The sequence below is a fragment of the Salmo salar genome, unplaced genomic scaffold (assembly GCF_965601325.2).
Source record: "Salmo salar unplaced genomic scaffold, fSalSal1 ptg000686l, whole genome shotgun sequence".
Taxonomy (NCBI): Eukaryota; Metazoa; Chordata; class Actinopteri; order Salmoniformes; family Salmonidae; genus Salmo; species Salmo salar.
In genome coordinates this window covers 15,599-34,349 of record NW_027675463.1, presented here as the reverse complement: position 1 = coordinate 34,349, position 18,751 = coordinate 15,599, and the positions used below count along the sequence as shown (strand labels likewise).

The window sequence follows — 18,751 nt, the reverse complement described above, 5'->3', positions numbered from 1 at the left end:
ATTACATTTTCTCAAGAGCAATTCCTGAGGGGACACCAAAAGTAGTGCTGTAACACATAGCCTACGTTTAATATGGTAAATGTATATTGAGGAACCAAAGAAATAAGGTGTTTGCCGTACTCCTAACTACCGGTACCCAAAACTACACAACTAATCACAACAGCAATACCATTGCCTTTAACACATCTTAGTTCAGTCACCAGTTTAAGTTGAGAGTGGGGGTATCCATGGCATTTTCCAATTATGTTCCTATTTTACAAGTAAAAAAAATTGAGAACCTTTCATAATGTTGCCAAACAAAGACTCAACAAACTTACCTGAGACTCCCTGTCTCTGCCAGTCTGTCCCTGCATATCTGTCCCCAACTCTGCTGTCTGTGTGCCATCTGTTGCCTGCTCTGCCTAATGACATCATTGTGAAACATTTCCATTAGAATTTCATTTCTTTCTTATGAACATTTTATCAACTAGTCTTTGAGATATTAGGCTACGAGGGTTCTTACTTTGCGTTTTGGTGTACTGAAAAATACTCTGATGTCCGTCTTTTTTCTGCCATTTTTCTGCCATTTTTCTACCTGGTTGGCTACACACACACAGTATGTAGGTTATTTACAGTAGGAGATGGGCTTCTATCATCTTATCTTCTATCATTCTATATGGGCTTCGATCTAAAAGGTAGCTAGCAAATGTGAAACGGATTGCAGTGACAAGAGTTGACAGCTGTATGAGTTCACCATTTACACAACATATGCTGCAACCTTTTGTAATTTTAATCGTTTGTTTCATATTGGCTGGCTTCTAACAATAGCTGAATTTGCAAAGCTAGCGAGCACCAATTCAGTGGTGTTTGCTATAATCTTTGCTACCCAGGTTAAATAAAGGTGAAATAAAATATATTAATAAAAGTTCCCTTGCGACAATTTAGCTTTTGCAACGAGACCATTAAATATATTTAAAACAATGGTAGAAGAGAGTGAAGTTCTGTTCAGTTTATCGCTAACCTTATCACAGGGACTTTGAAGCACTAACTTACATGCATGCTGATCTTGGAATAAATTGACGATAGCAAAGATTCCATCTTTGACGACGCCACATACATGGAATAGGTACTAGCTAGCTTAATAGTTAATATTTGCGCGCTAGCTCTGCATATTCAGCTAGTGTGTGTGCGCGATTGACTGGATTAACCTCACGTCAGTTACGTGTATTGAGTGCCTTTCAGACAGTAGATACGACCTCTACGTTACCTCGCAAGCTAAGGAACTGGCAGTGGATCAAACCATTGTGAGGCAAAGGGTGGGGGGGGTCGCAATCTTTTGAAACTTAAAAACAAGCTATTAAGTGTCTATAATCAGCACAATTGCTTTCATTGCATATTATTAATATTATTTAAATTACATAGTTATGTTTCAGTGATATATTGGGGGGGACAAATCATATTTTTCCCAGGATGGGGGGGTTGTGTCCCCCCCGTCCCCCCCGGCATTTCCGCCCCTGTGATGGCCTACCGGGGAACAGTGGGTAACCTGCCTTGTTCAGGGGCAGAACAACCGAATTTTACCTTGTCAGCTTGGAGATTCGATGCAGCAACATTTCAGTTACTAGCCCAATACTCTAACAACTAGGCTACCTGCCACCCCCATTAAAAGTGTGTGGTTGTTAACAAGTGTTAAAAAAAACTGTACATATAGGCATACAACTACAATTAAAACATATATATTAATAAAGACACTGTATATTCATAACGCTAGCAAAACTTATTTTAGATTGTTGTTGCAAAGGCTTCTGTTAATTTCACCCAAAAATGTGGGTCTTTTCTCATGAAGTCAAAATAAAATCTGCTACAATACTTTTTGTAAATATTTGCAGGTATTGAGTGTGAGATTTTGTTGCCTGAGATGTCTGTCTGTTTAGTGCTGCATGCTTGATATTGCTGACCCCTTATTGGGAGGTGGCTTACTAGTTTGTATATTGTACTGATTCATATGGATACCTGTCCATACATTGTCTGTAAAAGTGTATAAAAACAGAAAAGCATATAACTGTAGCTATGTGGTCTTTACTTGAGTGTGTTTCAGCAGGGTGAGGTCAGAGAGATGCTTCCAAGTCACTGTTTTTCTGAACTCATAAAATCCTTTACACAATCTGATGGGATGGATGTTCAACCCCATTAAAATGACCATAAGGTCAATATAGAACCTTTAAGTTAAGACCTCACAGATCTGTTCATGGCAAAGCAGTTCAATGAATGATACTAATTGATTCTGTGACAGTATTCATAAAGAGTAGGACAGCTGATCTAGGATCAGTTAAGTATTTTAGATCATAATGTATTAGATTACATGGAGTGGGGGACCTGATCCTAGATCATAATGAATCAGATTACATGGAGAGGGGGAACCTGATCCTAGATCATAATGAATCAGATTACATGGAGAGGGGGGACCTGATCCTAGATCATAATGAATCAGATTACATGGAGAGGGGGGACCTGATCCTAGATCATAATGAATCAGATTACATGGAAAGGAGGACCTGATCCTAGATCATAATGAATCAGATTACATGGAGAGGGGGGACCTGATCCTAGATCATAATGAATCAGATTACATGGAGAGGGGGAACCTGATCCTAGATTATAATGAATCAGATTACACGGAGAGGGGGGACCTGATCCTATATCATAATGAATCAGATTACATGGAGAGGGGGGACCTGATCCTAGATCATAATGAATCAGATTACATGGAGAGGGGGACCTGATCCTAGATCATAATGAATCAGATTACATGGAGAGGAGGGACCTGATCCTAGATCATAATGAATCAGATTACATGGAGAGGGGGACCTGATCCTAGATCATAATGAATCAGATTACATGGAGAGGAGGGGACCTGATCCTAGATCATAATGAATCAGATTACATGGAGAGGAGGGACCTGATCCTAGATCATAATGAATCAGATTACATGGAGAGGGGGGACCTGATCCTATATCATAATGAATCAGATTACATGGAGAGGAGGGACCTGATCCTAGATCATAATGAATCAGATTACATGGAGAGGGGGGTTATGAGAGAACTCCCACATCATAGCTTATCTTTATTCAACCTGCCATCTACCCACCTGGGGACTGAGGGTTATGAGAGAACCCCCACATCACTAGCTTCTCTTTATTCAACCTGCCATCTACCCACCTGGGGACTGAGGGTTATGAGAGAACCCCCCCCACATCACTAGCTTCTCTTTATTCAACCTGCCATCTACCCACCTGGGGACTGAGGGTTATGAGAGAACCCCCCCACATCACTAGCTTCTCTATATACAACCTGCCATCTACCCACCTGGGGACTGAGGGTTATGAGAGAACCCCCACATCACTAGCTTCTCTTTATTCAACCTGCCATCTACCCACCTGGGGACTGAGGGTTATGAGAGAACCCCCCCACATCACTAGCTTCTCTTTATTCAACCTGCCATCTACCCACCTGGGGACTGAGGGTTATGAGAGAACCCCCACATCACTAGCTTCTCTTTATTCAACCTGCCATCTACCCACCTGGGGACTGAGGGTTATGAGAGAACCCCCTCATCACTAGCTTCTCTTTATTCAACCTGCCATCTACCCACCTGGGGACTGAGGGTTATGAGAGAACCCCCACATCACTAGCTTCTCTTTATACAACCTGCCATCTACCCACCTGGGGACTGAGGGTTATGAGAGAACCCCCACATCATAGCTTCTCTTTATTCAACCTGCCATCTACCCACCTGGGGACCGAGGGTTATGAGAGAACCCCCACATCACTAGCTTCTCTTTATTCAACCTGCCATCTACCCACCTGGGGACTGAGGGTTATGAGAGAACCCCCTCATCACTAGCTTCTCTTTATTCAACCTGCCATCTACCCACCTGGGGACTGAGGGTTATGAGAGAACCCCCACATCACTAGCTTCTCTTTATTCAACCTGCCATCTACCCACCTGGGGACTGAGGGTTATGAGAGAACCCCCACATCACTAGCTTTCATGTTCTGCAGCCTTGTAAAGATAAGGAGGGGACGACTGGGAGGCAGGTTGGCATTTATTGTCATGAATTACATTTTACATTTACATTTTAGTCATTTAGCAGACGCTCTTATCCAGAGCGACTTACAGTCGTGAATGTATACATTTCATACATTTAAAAAAAAAAAAAAGTGTTCTGGCCCCCCGTGGGAATCGAACCCACAACCCTGGCGTTGCACACACCATGCTCTACAAACGGAGCCACAGGTAAGACTTGCCCTGGAGGTAGGTTGGCATTTATTGTCATGAATCTTGCCCTGGAGGCAGGTTGGCATTTATTGTCATGAATCTTGCCCTGGAGGCAGGTTGGCATTTATTGTCATGAATCTTGCCCTGGAGGCAGGTTGGCATTTATTGTCATGAATCTTGCCCTGGAGGCAGTTCAGCAAAGTGGTTACTAGCTGGCACAGGCACAAAGTAATACAATCCGATTTTAATCCTAACCTCAACCCTAACCACACTGCTAATCCCTCCCTTAAATTAAGACCATAAAACAACATTTTCCACAGCCAATTCTGACATTGCAGCTGACATATCTAGAGGAAATCGCACAGTTCTGCCTCCAGGTCAAGATTCATGACAAACGTCAACATGAGACAGGGAGAAGCAATGTAAAAATCAATAACAAAATTGTTTTCCACTATTAACATGCTTTTTCTTGTTTCAAGTATGTTTTATTATGAAAAGTACAATATAACCATGTATACTTGTACAACTATGGAGCGTATGTCCACATATAATTGTACAATTTGTTTTTCCAACATAAAAGACAAGAAATGATCACATTGGTATTTTAACAGTGTTATTGTAAGAGTTTAAATGTTTAAACAGAGGATACATCTAAAACAGGATAAAACAAGTGCAGTATGTTGTGAGAATGTTACTTTAACGTCGACTCATAACGTCACACTATAACTTCATGGGAGTCTTGTGGAAAGACTGCATGTTGTTTTGGGTGGATTGAGTGACGTCTTCATCAACATTTTGCAGAATATTCCGGTAATATTTTCACCTCTTGTCGGCTGCAGACATTCATAAGGAGTTCCAGTAGTTTATTTGCCATTTGCAGGTATTAAAAGTAATACATACATTGTAATTCCTTGTTGGAGCTCTCTCACATACAGGACAGTACATACCAGAGGAGGCTGCTGAGGGGAGGACGGCTCATAATAATGTCTGGAACAGAGTGAATGAAATGGAACACATGGAAACCACGTGTTTGATACCATTCCACTTATTCCACTCCAGCCATTACAAACCTGTCCTCCCTAAATAAGGTCCCACCAACCTCCTGTGGTACAAACACAAACAGTAAAATATATCATAAAAAATGCAAAGTGGTAAAAGATCAGAAAATATTACAAGCCTGACATGTGTGACTGTCCAGTGTGTGTTTGTCCATTGTGTGTGTGTGTGTCAGTGTTTATGTGTGTCAGTGTGTGTGTTTGTGTGTGTGTATCCAGTGTGTGTGTGTGTGTGTGTGTGTGTGTGTGTGTGTGTATCCAGTGTGTTGGTGTGTGTGTATCCAGTGTGTCAAGTGTGTGTGTGTCAAGCGTGTGTGTGTCCAGTGTGTGTGTGTCAGTGTGTGTGTGTCGGTGTGTGTCTGTGTGTGGCCAGCGTGTGTCTGTGTCCAGTGTGTGTGTGTGTTTCAGTGTGCGTGTGTGTGTGTGTGTGTCCAGTGTGTGTGTGTGTGTGTGTGTCCAGTGTGTGTGTGTGTGTGTGTGTCCAGTGTGTGTGTGTGTGTATGTCCAGAGTGTGTGTTTGTTCAGTGTGTGTGTGTGTGTGTGTGTGTGTGTCCAGTGTGTGTGTGTGTGTGTGTGTGTGTGTGTGTGTGTGTGTGTGTGTGTGTGTGTGTGTGTGTGTGTGTGTGTGTGTGTGTGTGTGTTCAGTGTGTGTCTGTGTTGAGTGTGTGTGTGTGTCCAGTGTGTGTGTGTGTGTGTGTGTGTGTGTGTGTGTGTGTGTGTGTTCAGTGTGTGTCTGTGTTGAGTGTGTGTCTGTGTGTTGAGTGTGTGTGTGTTCAGTGTGTGTGTCCAGTTTGTGTCCAGTGTGAGTCCAGTTTGTGTCCAGTGTGTGTGTGTGTGTGTGTGTGTTTGTGTGTGTCCAGTGTGTGTGTGTGTGTGTGTGTGTGTCCAGTTTGTGTCCAGTGTGTGTGTGTGTGTGTGTGTGTGTGTCCAGTGTGTGTGTGTGTGTGTGTGTGTGTGTGTGTGTGTGTGTGTGTGTGTGTGTGTTTGTGTGTGTTTGTGTGTGTGTTATTTCAGGGACACTGAAGAGCCAACATCATAAACCCTAAATCCTGGATAGAGGGGCTCAGTGAATGTGGAGGTGAATGTGATCAGGTGGGTCAGTGTGTCAGAGGAGGCTCTATAGAAGGACAGAGTGCCGGCTGGCCAGTCCAGATACACTCCTACTCTGTGGGGGCTGGAGGAGGGGACGTCTATGGTAGTGAGATTATTATTGTGCCTGGCAGAGTATCTGTTGTCAGAGCAGATCAGACTCCAGGACTTGTCATTACATCCAAGACAACAGTCATCACCCCATCCTCTCCTGCTGATTCCTTTATATGTCACTCCTATATCAGCCCCCATTCTCCCACTCCACTCTACCTCCCAGTAACAACGCCCAGTCAGACCCTCTCTACACAGCACCTGTCCGCGGTCCTCAAATCTCTCTGGGTGATCAGGATACGGCTGCTCCTCTCTCCTCCATGTCACCTTTCTGTTCTCCTCAGACAGAGAGAGGTGTCTGTTTACTGTGTTTAGGTCCAGTGTGAGATCACAGACATCTGATGGATGAAACCAGACACAATATTAGAAATCATCATCATTCACATTAGAATGTTAACTCACTTTTCACTAATTCATTTAATGTAGATGTTTCTAGGTATCAAAAGGAGAAGTTAAGGTAACTTGAGACTTGTTGAATGATCATATGTTATACTGTATGGTAATATAATACACACTTATTCACATTAATTACACACACACACACACACACACACACACACACACACACACACACACACACACACACACACACACACACACACACACACACACACACACACACACTGTCATATCAACTCTTTGTAAACGTTGGTGTCCCTGATTTCTGCTTCTGTAGAACTACAGCTGATCTTTAATATGACCAAGTTAGTAATGATGGTGGTCTTTGACTTAACTTGAATTAAGACTTATTCTTAGTCATATTCTTCACAGCAGTCAACACTCACATTTTCTAAGTCCAGGTTTCATTCTGTTCTCTCCACTATTTTCCACACTGTAGCGATAAGCAGAAAAACAGACAGTCATTGAGGGATACACCTGAACTCTCTCTCACACACACACACACACACACACACACACACACACACACACACACACACACACACACACACACACACACACACACACACACACACACACACACACACACACACACACACACACACACACACGCATATAACTTTGTCCAAGTGGTGGTCAGAATGTTTGTATTACCTAGCCTGAAAAGTCAATCATGTCTGATATGAACATTGACATAAACCCTCTACATACTTGAGTTTCTCCAGTCTGCAGTGTGGATCCTCCAGTCCAGCAGAGAGCAGTCTGACTCCTGAGTCTCCTGGGTGATTGTAGCTCAGGTCCAGCTCTCTCAGGTGTGAGGGGTTTGACCTCAGAGCTGAGACCAGAGAAGCACAGCCTTCCTCTGTGACTAGACAGCCTGACAGCCTGCAAAGAGTCAAATCATATTAAAACCACACTGCTATTCTTTGGTGGTGAAAATAGTGGCAGTATATTTCTTCAACATATTCAGATACATCAGTGTCCTGAAACCTGCCATATCTATTCAGAAATGAATGTATCATTTTTAGAAATGACAAATTATCAAATTATTGTTTGTAGAGAGAAAAATGTATAGTACAAATATTTTAGCTTTGGCAGCAGCTAATGGGGATCCAATTAATACAAATACAAAAACTTGTTGACCAATTACAGGAATACTGACCTCAGAGTCTCCAGTCTGCAGTGGGGATCCTCCAGTCCAGCAGAGAGCAACTTCACTCCTGAATCCTTCAGGTCATTGTTACTCAGGTCCAGCTCTCTCAGGTGTGAGGGGTTTGACCTCAGAGCTGAGACCAGAGAAGCACAGCCTTCCTCTGTGACTAGACAACATGACATCCTGCAAAGATTCAAATCATATTAAAACCACACTGATATTCTTTGTGATGAAAATAGTGGCAGTATATTTTTTCATCATATTCAGATACATCAGTGTCCTGAAACCTGCCATATCTATTTATAAATTAATGTATCTTTATTTTAAATTATCATATTACTTGTAGAGAGAAATATGTACAGTATGAATATTTGAGTAGACTGACCAGACCAGTTTAAAAGCAGTATCAGTCAAAAGACAGACAGTGAGGTATCAGATTTAGATTGTATTGAGTATACAGTCCACACCATATCTATTTTGAAAGTGAAGCTGACATTTTAAATGTGGCTCTAAACTCCAACATTTTGAATTTCAGATCAAATGTTTCATATGAGGTGACAGTATATAATGTCACCTTTTATTTGAGGGTATTTTAATACATATCTGTTTCACCATTTAGAAAAATGAAAGCACTTTATGTATCTAGTCCTCCTATTTGAAGAAGTCATAAGTATTCTGACCAGTTCATTTATAGTGTATTAAAGTAGTCAAAAGTTTAGTGTTTGGTTGTAAACTCATTGGTTGCATTTGCAGTTTGTTTTGGTTGTGTTTTGGGTTGTGTTTTGGGTTGTGTTATGGGTTGTGTTTTGGGTTGTGTTATGGGTTGTGTTTTGGGTTGTGTTATGGGTTGTGTTTTGCCCAATATTAAAATAGTGGATGGTGTAACGTCTGCTTGCAACTCTCAAAGACGTAGATCTGAATCACCTGAATTCTGATCACCTGTTCACACACCTGTATGTCATTATAACCATTTAGTTCAGTTCTTTGCACCCCCATCATTGTGATGTAATGTTTGATTTGTGACACAAGGCTATGCGGAGCGCTGAGTTTCCTTTAATTTACTCCTCCCGTGTATGATGTTTTTGCCTGCCTCCCTAACGACACCTTTTGCCTATTCCCTGCCTGTACCTTAGCCCATTGGATTTCCTGTTATCAACCTATTCCCTGCCTGTACCTTAGCCCATTGGATTTCCTGTTATCAACCTATTCCCTGCCTGTACCTTAGCCCATTGGATTTCCTGTTATCAACCTATTCCCTGCCTGTACCTTAGCCTATAGGATTTCCTGTTATCAACCTATTCCCTGCCTGTACCTTAGCCTATAGGATTTCCTGTTATCAACCTATTCCCTGCCTGTACCTTAGCCCATTGGATTTCCTGTTATCAACCTGTTCCCTGCCTGTACCTTAGCCCATTGGATTTCCTGTTGTCAACCTATTCCCTGCCTGTACCTTAGCCCATTGGATTTCCTGTTATCAACCTATTCCCTGCCTGTACCTTAGCCCATTGGATTTCCTGTTATCAACCTATTCCCTGCCTGTACCTTAGCCCATTGGATTTCCTGTTATCAACCTATTCCCTGCCTGTACCTTAGCCCATTGGATTTCCTGTTATCAACCTATTCCCTGCCTGTACCTTAGCCCATTGGATTTCCTGTTATCAACCTATTCCCTGCCTGTACCTTAGCCCATTGGATTTCCTGTTATCAACCTATTCCCTGCCTGTACCTTAGCCTATAGGATTTCCTGTTATCAACCTATTCCCTGCCTGTACCTTAGCCTATAGGATTTCCTGTTATCAACCTATTCCCTGCCTGTACCTTAGCCCATTGGATTTCCTGTTATCAACCTATTCCCTGCCTGTACCTTAGCCCATTGGATTTCCTGTTGTCAACCTATTCCCTGCCTGTACCTTAGCCCATTGGATTTCCTGTTATCAACCTATTCCCTGCCTGTAACTTAGCCCATTGGATTTCCTGTTATCAACCTATTCCCTGCCTGTACCTTAGCCCATTGGATTTCCTGTTATCAACCTATTCCCTGCCTGTACCTTAGCCCATTGGATTTCCTGTTATCAACCTATTCCCTGCCTGTACCTTAGCCTATAGGGTTTCCTGTTATCAACCTATACCCTGCCTGTACCTTAGCCCATTGGATTTCCTGTTATCAACCTATTCCCTGCCTGTACCTTAGCCTATAGGATTTCCTGTTATCAACCTATTGCCTGATCTCCCGGACCACGGCCTTTTCCCTGCCTGTTGCCTTTTTGGACCCTTTTTGATCTTCTGCCTGCCCCTGGACCTGTGGTCCTTTACAATAAACACCTGCTGAGCCCTGGACCTGTGGTCCTTTACAATAAACATCATTAATGATTCATTCATGATTATTCATAATCATGGTAGCATCCACATGAATGTAGAAGTGTTCTGAAACATCTTCTATTCTTACTGACAATACAAGTGAAGTGACTCCAAAATGACAGGACATTATTTACCATTCAGTTTCTATTAGGAAAAACATCATCCAAAACACAACCAAGACAAACTGCAAATGAATTCAACAAGTTAGTAGAATCACAAGCTTGATGTAATCACTGCAGGCATGGAACATGGGACCAAATACTAAACTTATGACAACTTTAATACAATATAAGTGAATTTGTCCGAATATGTACAACTTTTTCAAATGGGAGAACTAAATACATAAAGTGCTTTCCTTTCTTAACAGTAACACAGCTATGTATGAAAATACCCTCAAATAAAAGGTGACATTCTGTACTGTCACCTAATATGAAACATTCTATCTCAAATCCAAAATGCTGGAGCATAGCACCACATTTAAAACTATAAGCTTCACTGTCCAAACACATATGGTGTGGACTATGTGTTTCTGGTAAACACATGTGGATCTGGTGAACAGTTATCACTTGTTGACCAACTACAGGAATACTGACCTCAGTGTCTCCAGTTTACAGTTGGGATTCCCCAGTCCAGCAGAGAGCAGCTTCACTCCTGAATCCTTCAGGTCATTGTTACTCAGGTCCAGCTCTCTCAGGTGTGAGGGGTTTGACTTCAGAGCTGAGACCAGAGAAGCACAGCCTTTCTTTGTGACTCCACAGCCTGACAGCCTGCAACGAGATCATCATGACTTCACAAACACACTGTTAATTTAACACCAGTAGTGTAGAAGGACAACGGTAGATGCATGTGGTTCATATTCCCAAACAACATATAGATTCATCTTCCATCAATGCATTTATTCAATATGTTTTTCAATATACATATTATAATACATATTTTTCTCTAAACATAATATTTCTTCCTGATGAATACTTCTTATATGTTATTTTATTTACTCACAGAGCAGCTCTGGAGGCTTTGACCACTGGCAGCAGCCTCAGAAGAGTTTCCTCTGATCTGGAGAATTTCTTCAGGTCAAACACATCCAGCTCCTTTTCTGAAGTCAGCAACACAAAGACCAGAGCTGACCACTGTGCAGGTGACAGGTTGGGTTCTGAGAGACTTCCTGAGCTCAGGTAGCTTTGGATCTCCTCCACTAGAGAATGGTCATTCAGTTCATTCAGACAGTGGAACAGATTGATGCTCCTCTCTGGAGAGAGATTCTCCCTGATCTTCTCCTTGATGTACTTGACTGTTTCTTCATTGCTCTGTGAGCTGCTTCTTGTCTTTGTCAGTAGACCTCGTAAGTGCTTCTGATTGGACTCCAGTGAGAGTCCCAGAAGGAAGCGGAGGAACAGGTCCAGGTTTCCAATCTCACTTTGTAAGGCTTTGTCCACAGCACTCTTGTAGACAGTAACTTCAGACTTATCTCTGTACAGCAAAGAAAATATACTGTACTTTATTTGCTGTTTGTCCATGAGATTCTCATTGTTGTTGATGAATGAGAGGAACACATACACAGCAGCCAGAAACTCCTGAATGCTCAGATGAACAAAGCAGTACACCTTGTCTTGGTACAGAACACATTCCTCTTTAAAGATCTGTGTGCACAATCCTGAGTACACTGAGGCTTCATTGACATCAATGCCGGCCTCTTTCAGGTCTTCTTCATAGAAAATCAGATTGCCCTTCACTAGCTGTTGAAAAGCCAGTTTTCCCAGTGACAGAATGCTCTCGTTATTCCAGTGTGGACCTGTCTCTTCTTTCCCAAGATACTTTTCATTCTTCTGTTTGGTATGAAACACCACAAGGTGTGTGTACATCTCAGTCAGAGTCTTGGGCATCATTTCTGTCTTATGTTTCAGCATGTGTTCGAGGACTGTTGCAGAAATCCAACAGAAGACTGGAATGTGGCACATGATGTGGAGGCTCCTTGATGTCTTTATGTGTGAGATGATTCTGCTGGCCAGGTCCTCATCACTGAATCTCTTTCTGAAGTACTCCTCCTTCTGTGGGTCATTGAACCCTCGTACCTCTGTCACCTGGTCAACACACCCTGAAGGGATCTTATTGGCTGCTGCAGGTCGGGTAGTTATCCAGAGGAGAGCAGAGGGAAGCAGATTTCCCTCGATGAGATTTGTCAGCAGAACATCCACTGAGGTTGACTCTGTGACGTCACAACAGATCTTGTTCTTCTGGAAGTCTAGGGGCAGTCGGCACTCATCCAGACCATCAAAGATGAACACAACTTTGTACTTGTCGTAGTTGGAGATTCTTGATTGTTTGATTTCCATTGAGAAGTGATAGAGAAGTTCAATCAAAGTGTGTTTGTCCTCTTTCATCAAATTCAGCTCCCGAAAAGGGAATGAAAACACAAATTGAACATCCTGATTTGCTTTTCCTTCAGCCCAGTCCAGAATAAACTTCTGCACAGAGACTGTTTTTCCAATGCCAGCGACTCCCTTTGTCAGCACAGTTCTGATACGTTTGTCTTGTCCAGTTAAGGGTTTGAAGATGTCGTTACATTTGACTGCAGTCTCTGGTCTTGCTTGTTTCCTGGTTGTTGTCTCAATCTGTCTCAGCTCATGTTCATTATTGACCTCTCCTGTTCCTCCCTCTGTGATGTAGAGCTCTGTGTAGATCTTATTGAGAAGTGTTGGGTTTCCTTGTTTAGCGATCCCCTCAAATACACATTGAAACTTCTTCTTTAGATTAGATTTGAGTTCACGTTGGCAAATCACAGCAGGATCATCTGAATCTAGAAATAACACAGAGGATATTAATATTACGTCTGTTTTAATGCCTACAGTATTGTAGGACTGTTATAAAGTTTAAATTATAATCATTTATTCTCTTAACTGACTGTATAAATGTTAAATGTTTTCATAATGCATTACAGACTGGTGTGACTGATTATATTATTATTGGTATTATTGATGGTATTATTAATGTTGTCTCTCTCTGTCTCTCTAAATGAATCACCACAACACATCCCTTCTGCTACTTGATGAGGTCACTAGGTGTTGTGTTAAGGTTGCTACAATATCATTGAGTTACACAGCTACTTTAGCTGTACTTTAGCTACAGCTTTTAAACGTTATAAAACATCATTCAACATGAGGCAGACAGATCTTACATTTCTCCAGTGTGTCAGCAAGCTCCTTCTGGTTCATTTTCCTCAGGACGTGCAGTGTGATCTTGAGAGCCCCCTCTCTGGCACTGCTCTCCTGCTTCTCATCTTCAGCATCCACCACTTCCTTATCCTGCTTCGGACTCTCAAAGCCTTCTGGGAGTTCAGGACTAAGAATCCTCTTGAACATTTTCAGCTCGTTCTTCACAAATGTCATAATTTTCTCTTCAAGCAACTAAAATAAATCAAGTAAATAAGTTAAGCAAGAGAAGAAATGCTTTCTCATTAACACATTCATGAATAATTGACAGATCAACTTTACTTGAGGAAAACAAAAACAAATGTACATAACAGGATCACATACACTGAATATGGAGTCCAGGTCTGTTTGATGACTCTGGGAAGACTGACCACTGAGAATCTCTGACTCTGATCTCTCCTGTTGGTTTCTGTGGACAAAACATGAGATTACAGTACACACACACACACACACACACACACACACACACACACACACACACACACACACACACACACACACACACACACACACACACACACACACACACACACACACACACACACACACACACTGTTTTAGGACTATGAAAATGGACTAAAGGATTAGCCTATGGATTATGAAAACAACAATAAGAAATGTGAAAATGGGAGAGGAGAAATGACTAGAGACAGTGTTGTTTAACTCACTGACCATGACCCATGAGTTCTTCTTACCTTTGTTCAGTAGAAAAGTCTCCCTCTCTAAACACTATAGGTGTACCCATAGACCGGTCACTCTTCATGGACACACAGCTGGGGACAGGGGAGGCTGGTCTCTCCTGCTTGATTGGGCTTCAACACAACAGAGACAAACATTACATCTCTCATCTACTCTGATCTCAGATGGGAAACATAAGAAGAGTTCCAAAACGCTACATATCACTTTACAGAAATGAGCTTTTATTGTTTAAAGAAATTATGTATTAATTATTACATCTCTCACAGACAAGGATTTGTTTAAAATCTATCACTTGATGGTTTCATTTCAGAGAGACAAAAATCATGTTTTTTTATGCAAAATGTTATATATCTCCCTCACTCTCAAATGTGACCGACCGGCTCAATATTGTTATCATAAAATTGTTATCTCACCTCTTAGCTTTGGTGTCATGTCCCCCAGAGAGATGCATTTTGGAGGCAGGGCCCCCCTCCTCTCTCTCCCCAGAGAGACTCATTTTAGAGCACTGACCCCTGTAAACAGAGATCCAGCATGTTGGTTGTGGTTAACACAGAGACAACTAAACAGAGATCCAGCATGTTGGTTGTGGTTAACACAGTGACAACTAAACAGAGATCCAGCGTGTTGGTTGTGGTTAACACAGTGACAACTAAACAGAGATCCAACATGTTGGTTGTGGTTAACACAGTGACAACTAAACAGAGATCCAGCATGTTGGTTGTGGTTAACACAGTGACAACTAAACAGAGATCCAACATGTTGGTTGTGGTTAACACAGTGACAACTAAACAGAGATCCAGCATGTTGGTTGTGGTTAACACAGTGACAACTAAACAGAGATCCAGCATGTTGGTTGTGGTTAACACAGTGACAACTAAACAGAGATCCAGCATGTTGGTTGTGGTTAACACAGTAACAACTAAACAGAGATCCAGCATGTTGGTTGTGGTTAACACAGTGACAACTAAACAGAGATCCAGCATGTTGGTTGTGGTTAACACAGTGACAACTAAACAGAGATCCAGCATGTTGGTTGTGGTTAACACAGTGACAACTAAACAGAGATCCAGCATGTTGGTTGTGGTTAACACAGTAACAACTAAACAGAGATCCAGCATGTTGGTTGTGGTTAACACAGTGACTAATTCTTGAATGTCAATTGTTCTCATTCATTTATTATCTCTTTGAGAAATATATTTTTAACAACTTTCTCTTTTACTTCACTACATTCATGAAGAAAATGATGTACTTTTTATTCCTTACATTTTCCCTGACACCCAAAAGTACTCGTTACATGTTGAATGCTTAGCAGGACAGAAAACGGTCCAATTTGAACACTTATCAAGAGAACATCCCTACTGCCTCTGATCTGGAGGACTCACTAAACAGAGCACATCCCTGGTCATCCCTACTGCCTCTGATCTGGAGGACTCACTAAACAGAGAACATCCCTGGTCATCCCTACTGCCTCTGATCTGGAGGACTCACTAAACAGAGAACATCCCTGGTCATCCCTACTGCCTCTGATCTGGAGGACTCACTAAACAGAGAACATCCCTGGTCATTACTACTGCCTCTGATCTGGAGGACTCACTAAACAGAGAACATCCCTGGTCATCCCTTCTGCCTCTGATCTGGAGGACTCACTAAACAGAGAACATCCCTGGTCATCCCTACTGCCTCTGATCTGGAGGACTCACTAAACAGAGAACATCCCTGGTCATTACTACTGCCTCTGATCTGGAGGACTCACTAAACAGAGAACGTCCCTGGTCATCCCTACTGCCTCTGATCTGGAGGACTCACTAAACAGAGAACATCCCTGGTCATCCCCTGCCTCTGATCTGACAGACTCACTAAACACAAATGCTTCATTTTTAAATGACGTCTGAGTGTTGGAGTGTGACCCTGGTTATCCGTAAATTAAAATAACAAGAAAATTGTGCCGTCTGGTTTGCTTAATAAAAGGAATTTTAAATTATCACTACTTTACTTTTACTTTTGATGCTTAAGTATATTTTAGCAATTACATTTACTTTTGATACTTAATTATATTTGAAACCAAATACTTTGACTTTTACTGAAGAAGTATTTTACTGGGTGACTTTCACTTTTAATTGAGTCATTTTCTATTAAGGTATCTTTACTTTTACTCCAGTATGAGAATTGAGTACTTTTTCCACCACTGTTCTAACGTTCTAGAGACATATGAGCCACAGTTTCAACAGACATTTTGTAACTGCGTGGGCTACAAAGTTACTTTCAGTTTCATATAAGGAAATAAAGCAACGGCCACTGGGTGAATTCGTTTTGCATTGCCCGGCTCCCCGGGTGCGCAGAGTTTACGCATTTTAGACCATTCTATTGTTCCTTAAAATAAAACTCCACTCACCTGTAGCACCGGGCCATGCAAAACGAACTTCCCACTGTCGCAAGGCACTGAGACACAGAGTTCTAAACCCAGAAGCGTTTCTTCAAGACGTCTCTCTTACATTATTTTAGATAAACATATCATTTACTCGTAACCAAGTTTAGCTGTGTTTTTTCCTCCAGAATGTGAATTACTGTAGGACTATAATAATTGTTAACAGGCCTACAAACCCAAAAGGTTTTAATTTGAGAATGTTCATTTGTATGCCTCAAATATTAAACTGTCTTGAAATATTTAATGATTAGTTGAATCAGGTGTGTAAGTGCTGGTAAGAACAAAAGGATTGATAAACCCTGAGATAAACATAAAACCATATAATGTAAAAGCTCCTCCACCATCTTTACCAGACGTTTTACTGATAACATGTAGACCTACTGATTAGTTTCCACTTTGAAAACTGCTGTCTGTCAGCAACTCAGCTCAAGTAGCAGTTCTACTAACTAGTAATATATCATTCCTAGTATTCATTCTCTTACTCTGTCCATTAGAATAGATTATTGTTCAGAAATACTTACTTTATTTTTCAATAATCTCCATATAGTGTCTTCTGCTCTGTCGTCTCAAAATGGATCCTGAACAAAAGAACAACTTTACTTTCGGTTTCAATCAGCCGTCTCCCCACCCTGAAAATAAAGTGTTTTATTGGTATCATCCACTAGATGGCAGTAAACACCTGCTGAACCTAGACTTTACAACAATGTGTTCTGTTTTATACAGGCAGTGTCCCAGAGGAGGAGTGCTGATCTAGGATCAGGTCCCCCTCTCCATGTAATCTGATTCATTATGATCTAGGATCAGGTCCCTCCTCTCCATTTAATCTGATTCATTATGATCTAGGATTGGGTCCCCCCTCTCCATGTAATCTGATTCATTATGATCTAGGATCAGGTCCCCCCTCTCCATGTAATCTGATTCATTATGATCTAGGATCAGGTCCCCCCTCTCCATGTAATCTGATTCATTATGATATAGGATCAGGTCCCCCCTCTCCATGTAATCTGATTCATTATGATCTAGGATCAGGTCCCCCCTCTCCATGTAATCTGATTCATTATGATCTAGGATCAGGTCCCCCCTCTCCATGTAATCTTATTCATTATGATCTAGGATCAGGTCCCCCCTCTCCATGTAATCTGACTCATTATGATATAGGATCAGGTCCCCTCCTCTCCATGTAATCTGATTTATTATGGTCTAGGATCAGGTCCCCCCTCTCCATGTAATCTGATTCATTATGGTTGTTTTGTCTCATGTCTTTATATTCATATAGCCTGGGGGAAATGTAGCTGTATTGAAATGACCTTGTTTTATAACCTTCTTTGTTGCTCAGTGGTACTTCAGTTGTCCAATTCTTTCACACAGTAATGCTCCAGCATCACTCAGAGCTTATGCATCTAATGCATTCCTCAAATACTGCAGAGTTGTTAAGCAAGTCCCTGAGATCGTCATGTTCAACCATATTTATTTGTCAGATGAAACCTGAGGGGATCACTGTAGTGGGTCATAAATGCATCCAAAATGGTTCTGAGGTCCTCAACAATGTTATTCTGTACCGTAGCTGGGATGCAGTGTTCTTTCCTGATTTACTAAATAAAAAGACAGATATTGTTTTAGAGATCTTCAATTAGCTGCTCAGTGTTGATCTCTGTGGCTTGAACATATTCAGCCTCTGGCAGACTCTCTACATCACTCATGTCATCTTCAATGGGATCAGTCCCAGTCTCAAATTCATCATGAGGGCAATTCTCATCTAAGTTGGCTCTTAAAATCTCTCTGTGGTTTTGGTAGATGTGTGACCGATAGATGCTGAAACATCTATTTGTTTTCCCCACACCCATTAACTCCACAGGTCATTACAACATGTGGTTCATGCTGCTGATAGAGGACAATATGTGTGAGTAGTCTGGACACAGAGAAAGGAGGCTTGTTGCAAAGTGGACAGTTGAATAGAGTTGGCATTCTGCAGACAGATTGTGAACCTTGGAATGA

At 41.6% G+C, this 18,751-nt stretch overlaps 1 protein-coding gene and 1 long non-coding RNA gene across 2 annotated transcripts; both read right to left on the bottom strand.

Annotated features, from left to right (window-relative positions):
* Positions 1-4,067: 4,067 nt before the first annotated feature.
* LOC145877098 (uncharacterized) lies at positions 4,068-7,799 on the bottom strand. Its single transcript, XR_014391571.1, has 3 exons — positions 7,624-7,799; positions 7,299-7,345; positions 4,068-6,851 (listed from the first exon to the last, which is right to left on the bottom strand). It is a non-coding gene; the product is annotated as an uncharacterized LOC145877098 (long non-coding RNA).
* A 259-nt stretch (positions 7,800-8,058) lies between these two features.
* Positions 8,059-17,516, bottom strand: LOC145877087 (NLR family CARD domain-containing protein 3-like). The gene is made up of 8 exons (XM_082972385.1): positions 17,278-17,516; positions 14,745-14,843; positions 14,328-14,444; positions 13,957-14,041; positions 13,599-13,827; positions 11,423-13,220; positions 11,017-11,190; positions 8,059-8,248 (listed from the first exon to the last, which is right to left on the bottom strand). The coding sequence occupies exons 2-8, from the start codon at positions 14,825-14,827 to the stop codon at positions 8,059-8,061; spliced, it is 2,676 nt and encodes an 891-aa protein (XP_082828511.1). The 5' UTR covers positions 14,828-14,843; positions 17,278-17,516.
* Between the last annotated feature and the right edge of the window lie 1,235 nt (positions 17,517-18,751).

What these genes read in the sequence shown, in the direction of transcription:
- LOC145877087 (XM_082972385.1), bottom strand. Translation starts at nt 14,827, where the DNA reads ATGAGTCTCTCTGGGGAGAGAGAGGAGGGGGGCCCTGCCTCCAAAATG. An exon ending in CATGACACCAAAGCTAAGAG is followed by an intron (nt 14,445 to 14,744) that starts GTGAGATAACAA and finishes GTTGTGTTGAAG; the next exon opens with CCCAATCAAGCAGGAGAGAC. An exon ending in TGTAAACTGGAGACACTGAG is followed by an intron (nt 8,249 to 11,016) that starts GTCAGTATTCCT and finishes GAATCTTTGCAG; the next exon opens with GATGTCATGTTGTCTAGTCA.